General features: G+C 45.6%; 1 protein-coding gene across 1 annotated transcript in view; it reads right to left on the bottom strand.

Moving 5' to 3' along the window:
- Positions 1–14114, bottom strand: part of Map3k5 (mitogen-activated protein kinase kinase kinase 5) — a 197370-nt gene that overhangs the window by 21395 nt on the left and 161861 nt on the right. The window contains exons 18-23 of the mRNA XM_021220921.2: positions 12924–13029; positions 9095–9252; positions 6538–6715; positions 5890–5910; positions 2411–2588; positions 2150–2318 (exon numbers count right to left, since the gene is read on the bottom strand). Coding sequence (XP_021076580.1) covers positions 2150–2318; positions 2411–2588; positions 5890–5910; positions 6538–6715; positions 9095–9252; positions 12924–13029 — 810 coding nt within the window. The remainder of the gene's footprint in view (positions 1–2149; positions 2319–2410; positions 2589–5889; positions 5911–6537; positions 6716–9094; positions 9253–12923; positions 13030–14114) is intronic.

Here is a 14114-nt window from a genome sequence, read left to right as displayed (position 1 = left end):
TTTATTTATTTATTATATGTAAGTACACTGTAGCTGTCTTCAGACACTCCAGAAGAGGGCGTCAGATCTTGTTACGGATGGTTATGAGCCACCATATGGTTGCTGGGATTTGAACTTGGGACCTTCGGAAGAGCAATCGGGTGCTCTTACCCACTGAGCCATCTCACCAGCCCCCAGTGTTTTTTTTTTTTATTTTGACCTAAATGTCCCATGACTCAGTGACTCCTGTCAGCAATGGCACAGGGCTTTGTCTAACACAAGAAGCCGCTCAGGCTCTGAGGAGGTCGGTAACGTATCCAGATGGCACAGCCTTGACATGATGGAGCCAAGGACTCTGACTGTGGCAAGCCCAAACTTAATCCAAGCTCCTAACTATGTACCCCCCTTGCCACAAGCTGGAACATCAGCCATAAACTGGAGTTAGACCTGTTCTGCCACCAAGTTGCCATGTGGTGCGACAGATGGACGTCCCTCTAAGGAATTCACAGTGTCCTGAACAGTGCAGCCCCACCACTGGCATCTGACCATTCGGGTGTGATTCTGGCTGGCAGTTTCTGGTAATCCAGGAGCTTTTTGGTGTCCAAGGCCTTCTCTCTAAGGCTGCCCTGGATTAGGGTCCTCCATCTTTTCTCTCCTAGGAAACATTCCAGTGCGCTTTATTTAAAAATGTAGATAATCCAGTGAAAATAATTTAGAAAAAAAAAATCCTCAAAGTTTAGGGATTTCATAATAAACCATAGCCCAGTGGTAGAACGCGTGCTTGAGATATTCCAGGCCTGGGTTTAATCCCACAAGTGTATTCGGTCAATCAATCAGCCAGTTAACCAGAATTTCAGCAGTCACAGGAATGGCTGTTCTGGAAAATGGAGCTACAGAGAGGACCCAGGCGGTGGAGCCACAGTCCATCAGGAGTCAAAGAAACAAAACAAAACACAATAAAACAAACAAGATCACATCTTCTGTACTGGAAAACTGTAACTTTTTGGAATGTGGATAATTTAGACAATTCCTGACCTAAAAGTAAACATCATAAACTCATGGCCATCATTGAAGCCTTTATCCCAGTATGGATGATAGTGACCTTCCACCCCTGCCTTTCCACCATTTGCAGTGTGAGGGTAAGACTATCCGTCCTGGAGTCAGACTGCATCGATCCCAACTCCATCTTTCACGGGCGCATGACTTCGGAAGCTACACACAAGCCCTCTATGTATTGCTTTCTGGAAAAGATGGTTGCTAATAGTAGTACCCTGGCATCCTGAGGACTGAATGAGTGCACACATAGATACTGGCCTGAGAGACTATGTGCTGTGGTTACAATGTATCTAGTAGCTAACAGTTCTCCTCTTCTTCCTCCTCCTTCTCCTCCCTTTCTCCTTCTCTTCCTTCTCCATCTTCTTTCTTATCCTTCTTCTCCTGTTCCTCCTGGTCCTCCTCCTCCTCTTCTTCTGCTACAATGTCAACTTTGGTGAGATAGAGTTACAGTTTGCTCACTGATTTTTTTTTTTGTTTGTTTACCCATGGGAGGGCTATTATTATTATTATTATTATTATTATTATTATTATTATTTTATTTTGCAAAATAAGGACTCCCCATGTAGCCCAGGGTGGCCTAGAACTCACCATCTCCCGGCCTCAGCCTCGCAGGTGTTAAGACACTCAGCATGTAGTAGGTTTGTCTCAGCACTCAGAGTATTACAGCCCTCTCACACTTCCAGACCTGGACAACTCCAGGCTGTACACACACAGGAAAAAGTCTGTAGCATTTGGCCAGGGTATGGTGGGGTGCACCAGCGGCCCCACCTAATCAGGAGGTAGAGTATACGGATAGCTTGAGCCCAGTCTGGGCAGCACAACGGAAATCCATCTTTAAGAAATTACACTAGCTGGGTGTTGATGGAGGTGCCGGCAGCAGCAGTGGCAGCACATGCCTTTAATCCCAGCACTAGGGAGGCAGAAGTAGGCTAATCTCCAAGTTCAAGGCCAGCCTGGTCTACAGAGAGAGTTCTAGGACAGTTGGGGCTACACAGAGAAACCCTGTCTTGAAAACAAACAAACAACACAAAAAGATTAAATAAAATTTACAAAACAAAACAACAACAACATCCTATATAAATCTTCAGGAAGGGAAGTGCCCAGGAAGCTTTACCTGGGCCAGAGATTCCATTAGGTTCCTTACAACCTTGTCCTGGTCTTCGGTCAGGATTCTGTGAAGGGTAGCCCGCCTCTCACTATCCTTTCTCAGCATAAAAAAGCCAGAGTCTTTCTCTTCAGGGGATGGGGGCGCACTGTGATCTTCAAAATTTTCATCCGGAATGCTGTAATAATGGGTACAACATAAGTCAGGGTCTTCTCACAGAGCGACAGTCCAGAGGGTATGTCTTTGGGCACAAACAAGTCAGCTCTTTACCCCAGGAACAATGTCCGTATCCCTTTCCCGTCCTTTTCTCCACAGGACTTAGCTCTGGCTTTGAAGGAGAAGGGGTCCGCCTTCAGCTCTGTATCAGGAGAAACAGAGCCATACTCGCTACTGCTGCTGGTGTCTTCTACCAGGACAGGGACCGGCAGGGAGATGCTTCTAAGATACTCTGTGATAGGAGGAGGAGGAGGAGGAGGAGGAGGAGGAGGAGGAAGAGGAAGAGAAAGAGAGAGAGAGAGAGAGAGAGAGAGATTGATTACACTTACTGGGATGTCTGTAAAGGGACCAGTATGCTTTGTCATGCCCATGACTGGATAGATCGTGCTGTGTAAGAAGCTGATCATGTGATCACTGACCCTGCTTCACTCAAAATACCATAGGTAGGTGGGCAAGGGTCTCTTGGACCCTGAAGGTTCCCATTTTAACTGATGACTTAAATTATTTGACATCCTCAGGACTCATTTCCCACATCAAGAAACAGAATGAGATGCGCAATTTACAACGTTAAAGCTATGTCCTCACAGGCGCGAGGGTTCACCTTAGCCTCTGTGGCCGCCTTGGAAACAGGAAGGAATGGGATGCTGTGGTTCTAAGCAACAGGTGCTAACCCTGCTTCACCTAAGACAAGCATGCTGACTGTCACAGGTCACGGCAGGAGGAGGCACACAAAAAAAAGCATTCTTTGCTAAAAATAAAAAAAGTTTTGGAAACCAAGAGACCTCTAAGGCTCTCCCTCCCTAGTTGCCAGACACGAATCCCACTGCAAACACATGCAGCTGCAATGCATTGCTGGAGACTAAGATGCATAATCGCATAGTCGGAGCTCCCTACATTCCATTCCAAACTGTTTTAAAGACAGTACATTTTGCCAGAAACATCTTTAATGTCTCAACACTATAAACATCTCTTACTAAAAATAAGGCAAGTGTAAAGTTATTTTAAAAAGCATGGATGGTTGCTTGGAAACCTCTTTTTATTTAATTTCTGTCAAGCTGGGTTGAGCTGAGCTCGCCCGCGTCTCAAAGACGCTGGATAATCAGTCAGCAGTGGCTCCTCTTCCCGCCCCCATTCCGTTCCCCACTACTGCAAGTCATCCACTCGTTGCCGGGGTGCTGGCCACCGACCACCAGACAAACGCCCACATCGTGATCACCCACTCTTCTCTCTGGTTTATAAACACCTGAAAGTAGGGCGACCATCCTAGCTTCCCTTCTGTTATAAAGAATGTTCTGGCAGAAACCGCCTAGGTGAGAAAGGGTTTACCTTAGTCCACAGTTCTAAAATCCATCACCTCAGGGACCAAGCCAGGACCCAAGCCAGGGCATGGTGATGTTCTCATGGTTGGGTCCTCACACCAATCAAGACATCCTTCTGCAGATGCGCGCCCCACGGCCAACCAGATCTAACAATTCTTCACCAAGACATTCTTTCGGGGGGAGATTCTAGACTGTGTTAAATTGACAAGTAGAACCAACAATAGGACTTTTATTTTTCCTTTGGCTTCTCCAGGTACTTTTTGGTTGTAGACTTGTACGTGTGTGTGTGTGTGTGTGTGTGTGTGTGTGTGTAAATGGTGTGTGCTGCACATGGAGCTAAAGAAAATATAAAAAAAAAGCTATGCCATGATATTAACATAATTCTTTCTAGAAGATACAATTTAGGGTGAAAACATTTTCCAATTTTTCTACACTAAGCAAGTATTTTGTATGTGTATGCAGGTATACATGTGTTTGCAAATGTGTATACATGCGTTTCTGCATATGTGTAGGGCCCAAAGTCAAACTCCAGGATTGTTTCCCAGGCAGTATATTAAATATTAAATATATTTATATATTAAATATATCACATAAATATATTATTCATGTATATATGTACATATGTGTATATATATGTATACATATATACATTGCCATGCTTCCCGCCTTGATGATAATGGATCGAACCTTTGAACCTCTAAGTCAGTCCCAATTAAATGTTTTCCTTTATAAGAGTTTCCTTGGACATGGTGTCTCTTCACAGCAATGGAAATCCTAACTAAGACAAGCAGCAAAAGGCTTTGGTAAGAACTTGATTGAGCTAGGCACGGGCTGTAATCTCAGCACCTGGGATACTTAGGTAGGAGAAGGCCAAGACTCAGCAAGGCAGGGCAGGTATGAATTTATAAATCAGTGAGACCCTACCTTCCCCAGTAAGGAAGGAATCAGCACCCTGATCACTTGAATTTCAAAAGCAGAACTGGTATCTTGGGGATGAACGGATCAATAGTGTTTGCACTACCAGCTAAGACGTTCCTGTCTTGTGCTTCTGCCAATGTATTTTTGTGATGCGCGTGTACGCCTGTCTACAGAGAGGGAGCAAGGCCTTCTTCCATCATCCCGCCTTTTACCGCTCTGGTCTCGCTGGCTGGACTGAGTAGCCAGCACCGAGAACGCCTTTGTCTTGTGAGTTTTAAGGTAGCTATGGACACTGATTACCTAAAAGGAGGCCTACTCGGGTAAAAGTCTACATGCTTAAAGGCGGAACCCAGGGCCTGTCAATCATCTTATAAAGGACTTCTGTCCCGTCTCTCTGTCCCCAACTCAGAACCACAGAAGGAAAGCCACCCAGGGAAAGCCTGGTGAATGCAGAGACTGGTGAAGGGGCCTCAGCTCTAGGCTGCCTGGCTCTCCTCAGCTCTAGGCTGTCTGGCTCTCCTCAGCTCTAGGCTGCCTGGCTCTCCTCAGCTCTAGGCTGCCTGGCTCTCCTCAGCTCTAGGCTGCCTGGCTCTCCTCAGCTCTAGGCTGCCTGGCTCTNGCTCTAGGCTGCCTGGCTCTCCTCAGCTCTAGGCTGCCTGGCTCTCCTCAGCTCTAGGCTGCCTGGCTCTCCTCAGCTCTAGGCTGCCTGGCTCTGAGGCACCTGAACAGCCTGCTGAGACTAGCTGGTGCTAAGCGCCTGCTCCAATGGCCATTAAAGCGCTCACACTCCTACCAACCACCCATCCACAGCCATGCACCGCTCCTTATCACTCTTTGAAATGCCTTAGTTGACATGGGAACAAACTCAGCTTCTCTGTTATGATCTGCAAACGCTGATCCAATGACACAAAACCACACCTCTTCACCCACTAGAGTACAGTGTACTGTCTTAAGATTCCCAAAGAAGGTATATGATATTGACATCCCCCCCCCCAAAAAAAAAAATAACTAGGTAGCCAACTGGCTCCTAGAAAGAAGACACAGACATCATGTAAAAAAATCAATCAATCAAACAGTCACCACCCTGCACTCAGGGAACAATAATTGGGGTCCCTGTTATGGAAGAGGGGAGTTTGTACAGGGGAACTGAGCCAGGCTCGCAGCTGAGTGACAGCTCCATGCTCAGACACCTCCCAGGTAAGCTGCGGGCCCAGGAGGAGGTGGCCAAGACAAGGAAGACCTGCATCACACTTTGCCAGTTCTCAGGTCAGTGGGCAAAGGGAGAACCCAACTCACCATTCGATCCAGTCGAGAGAGCTGTGGGGGGAAAAAAAGCAAACAGCGTGTATCAGCTTTGTTGTTAAACTGGGCAGTACACAAAACATGAGCGCTTGGTAGGGGTCCATGCAGTTTCCTGCTGTTCATCTGCCCATCCTTGTCCAAGGTGGACACCCAAACACCGGGGGCAAGTGGATTTTTCACCCCATCTTTTCTTTCTAAGTTTTGGAACCATGGACAAAATTCGCTTATAATTTTCACTTCCATTTTAATTGTTGCTAGCAACCAGACCACCAGGAATATTTCTGTATTCCTTCCTCCTTTCTTCCATCTTTGGCAACTGTTCAGAAATACAGTCTCTGAGAGGCGGCAGGTATTTTCTGTTCCCTACAATTAAAAGGCTTCATTACCTGATGTTTGGTAATTTAATAGTTTTATTACAACCAGTGGTCCATTAGTGGCAATGTGGAGTTTCAACCCCGAAGGACTAGAGTTACCCTTTTCACCCTGTAACCTTTATTTCTCAATGCTAGAGAGTGCTAGCGGCTGATATAGTAACTATTTTACTGTAACTAGTTTACCTATGCAAACATTTTTTTCCATTTAAAAACTTAAGATTCAGAAATGGACCCACACCCTCTTCCTGTAACAAGTGTAACAACATACCCGAAAGTTTAGGTTGTGTCTTTTTCTTTTTGCTGGAAACTTTTAAGAACTCGTCAATAAGCAAGTCATTAGCACAGGCTCTCTTGTCCGGGTCCGGTTCAAAACACTTCAGTATGAACGCCTTGGCCTCTGCAGACATGGACTCTGGGATCTCCGGGTGGACCTTAAACATCCCCACCTAAAGCAAAAGCAGATACATGCTGAGCCTCCTAAGGTTCTCTCCCCTCATCTCCTCCCTCATCCCCTCCCACACCTTGCTCCTTTCTTTCTCTCTTTCTCTCCTCTCAGTGCTTCCCAAGGCTTGATGCATCAAGTGCCCTGACACAAGCTGTATGCCCAGCCGGCCTGTGGTGTTTCTCCAGGTGATCTGAAACGTGCTTTCTGCAGATTACAAGAAGAGTAACTAGCTGAAGACTTACACAGTACAGAGTAATAAGACATTCCTCCAAAACCCTGGAACACTTTAATATACTCTGCACGCAAAAAAAAAAAAAAAAAAAAAAAGATATTTTGTTGAGAGCACTGAGCTGCTCAGAATAGTTAGAGCAGGCACTGGGCTGGAGTTTTTCCATTTACATATGTCATGGAATCCTCTCAGGAACTTGGTGAATTAACTATTGTCCCTCTTACACCCACGAGGAAAATAAGGCTTCAGACAGAAGCATCTTGATTTGTTTTGCTTAAAGCCCATGTTCTTTCCCCTACTGCATAATTTGTTAAGTACTTCCCCATCTCAAATCACCAACATTAAGGAATATTTAAAAGCACTTTAAAATTAAGGCCTATTTTATATCACAGTTAGAATCTGCTTCTATTAGTATTCCAAAGGTCGGGGGCAGGTGAGATGGCTCATTTCAAAGCACGTGACAAGCAAGCCTGAGAACCTGATGTTTGGTCCCTGGGACCCAAGGTGGAAGGGACAATCATCTGGCTTTCACATGCACACACACACACTCATGCTTTCTCTCACACGTACAACTCAATGATGTTTTCATGTATTTTTATATACAAATGTATCCTAATAATATATTCATAATAACTATATACCTTTTATGTTGAAAATAATTCTAGGTGCTTTGCACAGATGCTCTCTCTCATATTCCTCGAAAAATTCCTGAGAGAAACTATTTTTCTCCTCATTCTGTACCTACTGATAAGGAGGTTCAATAATTTGCCCAATGTCCCAAATATCCCGACCCCATTAGAGCCTGTATCAGAACATGGTCAATCAGTGTCAGAGGCTATATGGTCTAGCCTGAGACGGCATTGCTTCCCATGAACAACGGAGGCTGCCTCCCAGGGCTAGAGGTGTGCTAACCTATTAACCAATAATTACTGCATTATGGATAATGAAACAGCATTTTACAGGGAAACTGTAGAGAATGGAGAGAGAGAGAGAGAGAGAGACAGAGAGACAGAGAGACAGAGAGAGAGACAGAGACAGACAGAGAGACAGAGACAGAGAGAGACAGAGAGAGAGAGAGACAGACAGACAGAGACAGAGAGAGACAGAGAGATAGAGAGAGAGAATCCTGTATCTCATTGTTTCTGCAGGCTTGGTCACTGCAGGTTTTTAATTTTTGTTTGTTTTCCCAAAAGTGCTGGCGGTGGAGCTTAGAGCTAGGGATAGAACTCAGAGTCTCCTATGTGTACTCTTCATTTTCATATGAGCTTCTCAACAGGTGTCAATAAAGTAGATCACACTTGGTACAAACGTGGACAGTATGGAAGTACCACAGGGCCCCTGGCAAGAAGCAGAGGCGTGAGGGCTGAGGGTGATAGTTACGCTCAGTAGTCCCTGCACTCCAGAGCAGGAACGGGAGCTTCCAGGGAGCCAGGCAGCCTGGCTGGGAGGACTGTAGGCTCCCTGCCTTGTCCAGACCTCTGTCCTCAGGCCCACATATTTCTCTATCAGTGCCCTCTGCACTGGGGTGGGGTAGGAGCGTGTTTTCACTTCCCAAAATTACTTATGGGAAAACAGACTGAAAGAACAGGACCTAAGAAAAAAGCTGGTTTACTTAAGATGAAAGATATTCCCTTTATAAGAATGGATTCTTTAAACATCTGCAGTAGAGACATGAAGAAAATAGTTGAATTTTTAAGTAGATTTAAATGTGGTTTTGTGAATTTTTTTGTGTCTGTATGTGTGTGCATCTGCACGTGTGTGTGTGTGTGTGTGTGTGTGTGTGTGTGTTGCTATGGATTGAACCAGGGATGCTATAAAAGGCTTTACCACTGTGGCAGATCCCCAGCCCCTCAGAATGTTCTTATAGTTTTCTTACGTGGAAAACACCCACACTGTTTCCCAGAGCTTAGAGTCCTCTGTCATTTATCCGGGGCTGTAAGAAGCTTACATGGATTTTCAGTTTACAATGAAGGAAACTAAGGTTGAGGCGGAGGTGTGGGCTGCAGAGGGGGAGAGAGGGTCTCCCTGACTGTGACTCAGTGTGCCTTTCCCCGAGTGTCTCTCCTAACGAACCCCGATGTTCATCCATGCGCAAAACCCCCATTAGCTATGTGAATCGTCTATCCCTTTGTGTCTAATATGACGTGTGACCTTGAACATGGCTGCCTGTGGCTCTCCCAGTTCATAAAATGGTGGTTTTCCAGTAGCCATTTCGATGATTGTGCAGCCCAGTGACCAAATGTCGGCGGCCTTTCCATAGCCTCGTGGTCCTTTATCGATTATTTCTGGCGCCATATACTGAAGGGTACCTGGGAATAATGCAAACACAGTTCCACTTTAGAAAGACAAAGAATGGTGCCTAATGACCACTTCAAATATTCTATATAAATACAACAATTAAGGTAATATTATTTAGGTCCTGATATCTTATGTCACTCTGAGATCCAGCTTTCTTTGAAGTTAATAAAAGTAGAAGCGTAAATTTTCATAGCGGATTTTTATCACTGAAACAGAACAGTTCATCAACAGCATCTGGTTATGGGTAGTTTAAGGCTGATATGGGTCTCTAAGGGATGTCTTAGAGACGTGACCATAGTTGGTCTGTTTTTGTTGTTGTTCAAAACAATAGGAAACACAGTAGCTATTTCTGCATCCAGTTCTTCCAGTATATGTTGACTCCCTTTATGTGTACTTTTTTCGGAGGAAAATCTAGTTCATTCACTGATCTCATTCAAGCTGTCCAGTCCCCAGTTCCGGAGCCTGGAGTTTGACTCATATAGTCCCATTTTAGAGATCACTATGGTTGGAGAATTAAGCCTGGACATAGACGAGTCCCAGTGTCATCAAAGATGGGAGAACAGTGCTTATGAGAAGCTGCAGGATGTAAGGAAGTGAGAGACAGACAACAGCAGTCAGTCAGGAGAAAGCAGTCTACCCCATAGCAAAGACAGGAGGCAACCACGGTCAGTAGTGTGCTCCGTTTAAAACAAACAAACCCACCACCAACAGAAACCCAAGAATCTAGAAAGGGGACTCTGATGCTGCCAAAGAAACACTCAGATGTCTGAGGGGACAGATGTGCCACACCAAACACTACACCATGTGTTCAGATGTCACACGGTGCCCTTTAGTTGTAAACTCTTCAAGTCTCAAGGGGAAAAGCCTACATGGGGATAGTGCTACGGCTCAGCAGCACCGGGCTTACTGAGCATGTGTGTGGGGCCCTAACACATACAAAAATAACTAGCGTCGGGATTCTGAGAGCTGTGATGAAAAATAAATCAAAAACTTCTGGTGCATGTGATCCTGTATATGCAATGCATGCAATTCCTACTGCGCAAAAGATCTTAGCAAAAGACTTGGACGTAGCAGTTTTCAATTTGTGGGTCGTGACACCTCTCAGAGTCGACCGGACCTGCTGCAGGGGTCACATGTCAGATTCTGCATATCAGATGTTTACATTATGACTAGTAACTGTAGCAAAATCACAGTTATGAAGTAGCAATGAAAATAATTTTAGGATTGGGGGAGGGTCACTGCAACATGCAAACGTGTGTTAAAAGGTTACCATTTTAAGAAGGTTTAAGAACAACTGTTTAATGGATCAAAGACAGGTCATGAATCCTGACTAGAGGTAAACCATAAGAGTGGACAGGAATAGACTGAGCAGGAGAGTGGAGGGGTACACAGAGCCAGGTGGTAGAAAGGGCGTGGTATGGTGTAGATGGGGAGTGGAGGGAGCCCTCAGGCCTAGTTCTGGCCTTGAGGAAAAGTCTTGGCCCCTGGTGCTTGGTGAGGGAGAAGCAGGGTCTGAAAGGCACTTGGTTCCAAGGCAGGCCACACCTTGTGGGACATATGTGCTCTGGCTTTGTTTACTCTGCTTGGAAGCCACTGGGGGTTCTGGGAGACATTCTGGCTGCAATGTTGTGGATGGCCAGGAGGGGCAGGAGTGGAAGCAGAGAGGCCATGTGAGGAGGCTGTGGCAGGGCAGCTCTGGCCCTGGAAAGGTCACAACCCGTCCCAACTCTGGACCGACATGCTTCCTCGATGGTCAGACTGCAGCGTGAGAAAGGGCGCCAGGGACAGCCAAAGTAAGTCTCGAGTGGCCCTCAGTAGAGACAGAGAAGAACGTGGGTGGGAAAGGTCTGAGGAGAAGGCAATTAATTCCACTTAGCATGTCAAGTCTAGTTCAAACCTCAGATCTATTACTAAACAGTTTTGTGACCTTGGGCAAGTTATTTAAACTCTTTGAACCTTAATGTTCTCACCATAAACCAGGATAATGATACCTCATGATTAGGGTTTATGTACAAATTTCAGTGTCTATGATACACTATGCACCCAAGTAAGGTATGCAAGTCAGAGCACTATAAATGATGACTACTTCCACCTGCCCCTCACCCAAATCGCCAGGAGCTGAAATCAAGCCAGGCCGTCCCACTACATTCGCCAGAGGTGACGAGGCATCTTGACCCCTAGCCAGTCAGGACTACAAAGCCCATAGTGTTGAAAGGGCCACGGCCTGCCTGCAAGCCGTGGCTCTCAGATCAGCGTGAAAGAGAGATCTGAGCTCCTTAGTCATACACTGTACACATCACTTTCATGTGTGGCCAGTGGGAGAGCTACAGGCACAGGGTCCCGGTGAGGGCTCCTTCCCTACAACGCCTCATGGATGAAAGACAAACCTTCAAGATGAAAAGAAGGCGTGAAGTCAACATCCTGCCCCCAAACATTGCAGAAGTAGGAACTATCATCTCCCAAGTCACCGAGTCTGGGCAACGTCGAAACGGCTGCTTGCCAAGCTGAGAGGGGATGAGGAAAGAGGCGCAAACATGGGGAGTTCCTAGTAGGTTGGAATTTACTTTAAAATGCATCGGAAATATGGGTAATCCCGTGTCTGAAATACATTGTGTGGCGTGTAGGAGGTGGCACAGATCAGAGGATCTCAGAGACACAAGGGTCTCTCCCTCCTCCTTCCCGCCTCTTAAGGCCACCAGCACAGATTGCAGAGTAAGGTGGAGAGGAAGATGGACTGCAGTCTGCAGGCCCATGGCAGGAGCACCCTGCCCTGACCACCGGAGCTGTCTCCCACCTCTTTCCACTGATGTCCCCATTTGCAAAATGGGGGCACTTCTGTCTACCACAGGGATTCAGAAATGGGGACATCTGGACATTTTGCTTTACACTGAATCAAAGATTAGTCACTGACTCCTTAAATTTTTTTTTTTTTTTTTTTTTTAGTTAATCTCTAAATCTCTGGCCCTGCCCTCCTCCTCTAATAATAACAGAGCCCAGCGCTCTTGAGGAGTTAGCATCAGAACATGGAACAGAGACATTCTGTAGGCTCAGTATCTAATGGGCAGTCATCCATCTGTTGGGCTCTGTTTTCCTCTTGGCTGCGTTCACCTTTTTGGAACCTGCTGTCTCCACCCTCCCAGGACTTTACATCAGGGGCAGCTCAGTCACTGCGTTGCCCAATTTCTCATCTCCACCTCTTCTGAGTGGATGAGTCACTTCCTCTTTTTTGAATTGAAATCTTAGGGTTATTTATATTGTGGAGGAGGGGGAATTGATGATTCCTGGGATAAAACAGACTAAGAAGGAGGGAGACTGGAGTCCAGATAGGAAGTGGTTTGGGTATGAGTAAGAATCAGAGAGGCTGGGTGAGGGTATGTTTGTGAAAAGCAGTCTCGTGAGGGTCAGAGTGGCTGTAAGCCAGTCAAGGGGAAGAAAAAAAAAAACCCATCAGGAAACAAAAAAAAGGAAGTAGCCTTCAGTGGTTTACACACAGGCTGAGCCACTCAGAACCCAAGGAGATGGAAGGGCAAGTCAGACCCCGTACAGATTTCCAGTGAGCATCAGGCAATCCCAGCATCCATGTGCGTGAGAAACCTGACTTAGTTTATCTCTCACCTGACGCTGAGGCTCAGCAATTACATTCTTAATTATCCAAGATCCATATCGTTAGTGAAAAGCATACCTGTAAAGGTTTCGGTACATGGGTTTATGCCAGCAAGCCTCTTGGATGTCCCGAAGTCAGAGATCTTGAGCACACCACTGTAGGTATTAATCAATACATTGTCACCCTAGGGAAAGAATATTCCAATCAAAACGTTATCTTTTCACGGATGCTGTTTGTGGTTGACTTGAGCCTAATAAAAGTGCCCTCAGACCAAACAATGGCACTCATACTGTGTTCTTCAATGACAGTTTATCTCAGGAGAGAATTCCTTTCAATACAGAGTTCTTGGTATAATTTTCATTTAAATGTTATCAGTTGTTTATAATCATCTCTTCAGGTCACAGGTCAAACATGGCCCCCGAGGGAAAGCTTACCACAGTTTACAGCTAGCCTGGATCACCTGTGGACAGTAGCTACATAAATAACTTCCTTAACTTCCCAGGGGCTCCTCAGTGCTGCCCCTTACTCTCTGTGGATCACTTAGGACATTTAAGCTGGTTTTGGGGTTGTGAGCCATAGCAGGTGCACTAGAAACAAACACCTATAGTACACCCAGAACACTGCCGCCTGCTTAAAAGACCTCCAAAGCTTGGCCTTTGTCTGGGCTAACACTCTTGAAAACATATTTAAGAGAAACCAGTCACACAATCTCTCCTGTTCTTCTAGGCAGCCCATAGTAATCTTTGCTCATTACCATTCTAAGTTCTCAGTTCTGGCGGTGTTATATTCACCCTTTATCCCTTTGACCATGTGATCTCTGCCCCTAACGTGATCACATGTGCTCAAGCATGACATACCTTCCAATATCCATGTGGGTATGCATGGACAGGCTCCACAAGAAAAGCCCTTTCTGTTCAGGCTAGTAAAAAGTAAAAAAAAAACCCAAAGTGCAAAACCTCTGCTTGCTGGCTCTAAATCGTGAAATGTCCTTCTCTTTTCATCTCCTGGTTGTACTTTCTGGCTTTCTATTCACCAAAAGGTGAACTCTGTTTGTTTGTTTACAAAAGGAACATACTTTAAGAAAGCCAGGCTTGGGCTGGAGAGATGGTTCAGTGGTTGAGAGCACTGACTGCTCTTCCAGAGGTCCTGAGTTCAATTCCTAGCTACCACATGGTGACTCACAACCATCTGAATTGGGATCTTCTGGTGTGTCTGAACACAGTAACAGTGTACTCATATAAATAAAATAAATCTTAAAAAAAAAAAAAA

The sequence above is a fragment of the Mus pahari genome, chromosome 21 (assembly GCF_900095145.1).
Source record: "Mus pahari chromosome 21, PAHARI_EIJ_v1.1, whole genome shotgun sequence".
In the NCBI taxonomy this organism is placed as follows: Eukaryota; Metazoa; Chordata; class Mammalia; order Rodentia; family Muridae; genus Mus; species Mus pahari.
Note: the sequence above shows the minus strand (reverse complement) of the source record. Positions and strands in the feature narration are given on the sequence as shown.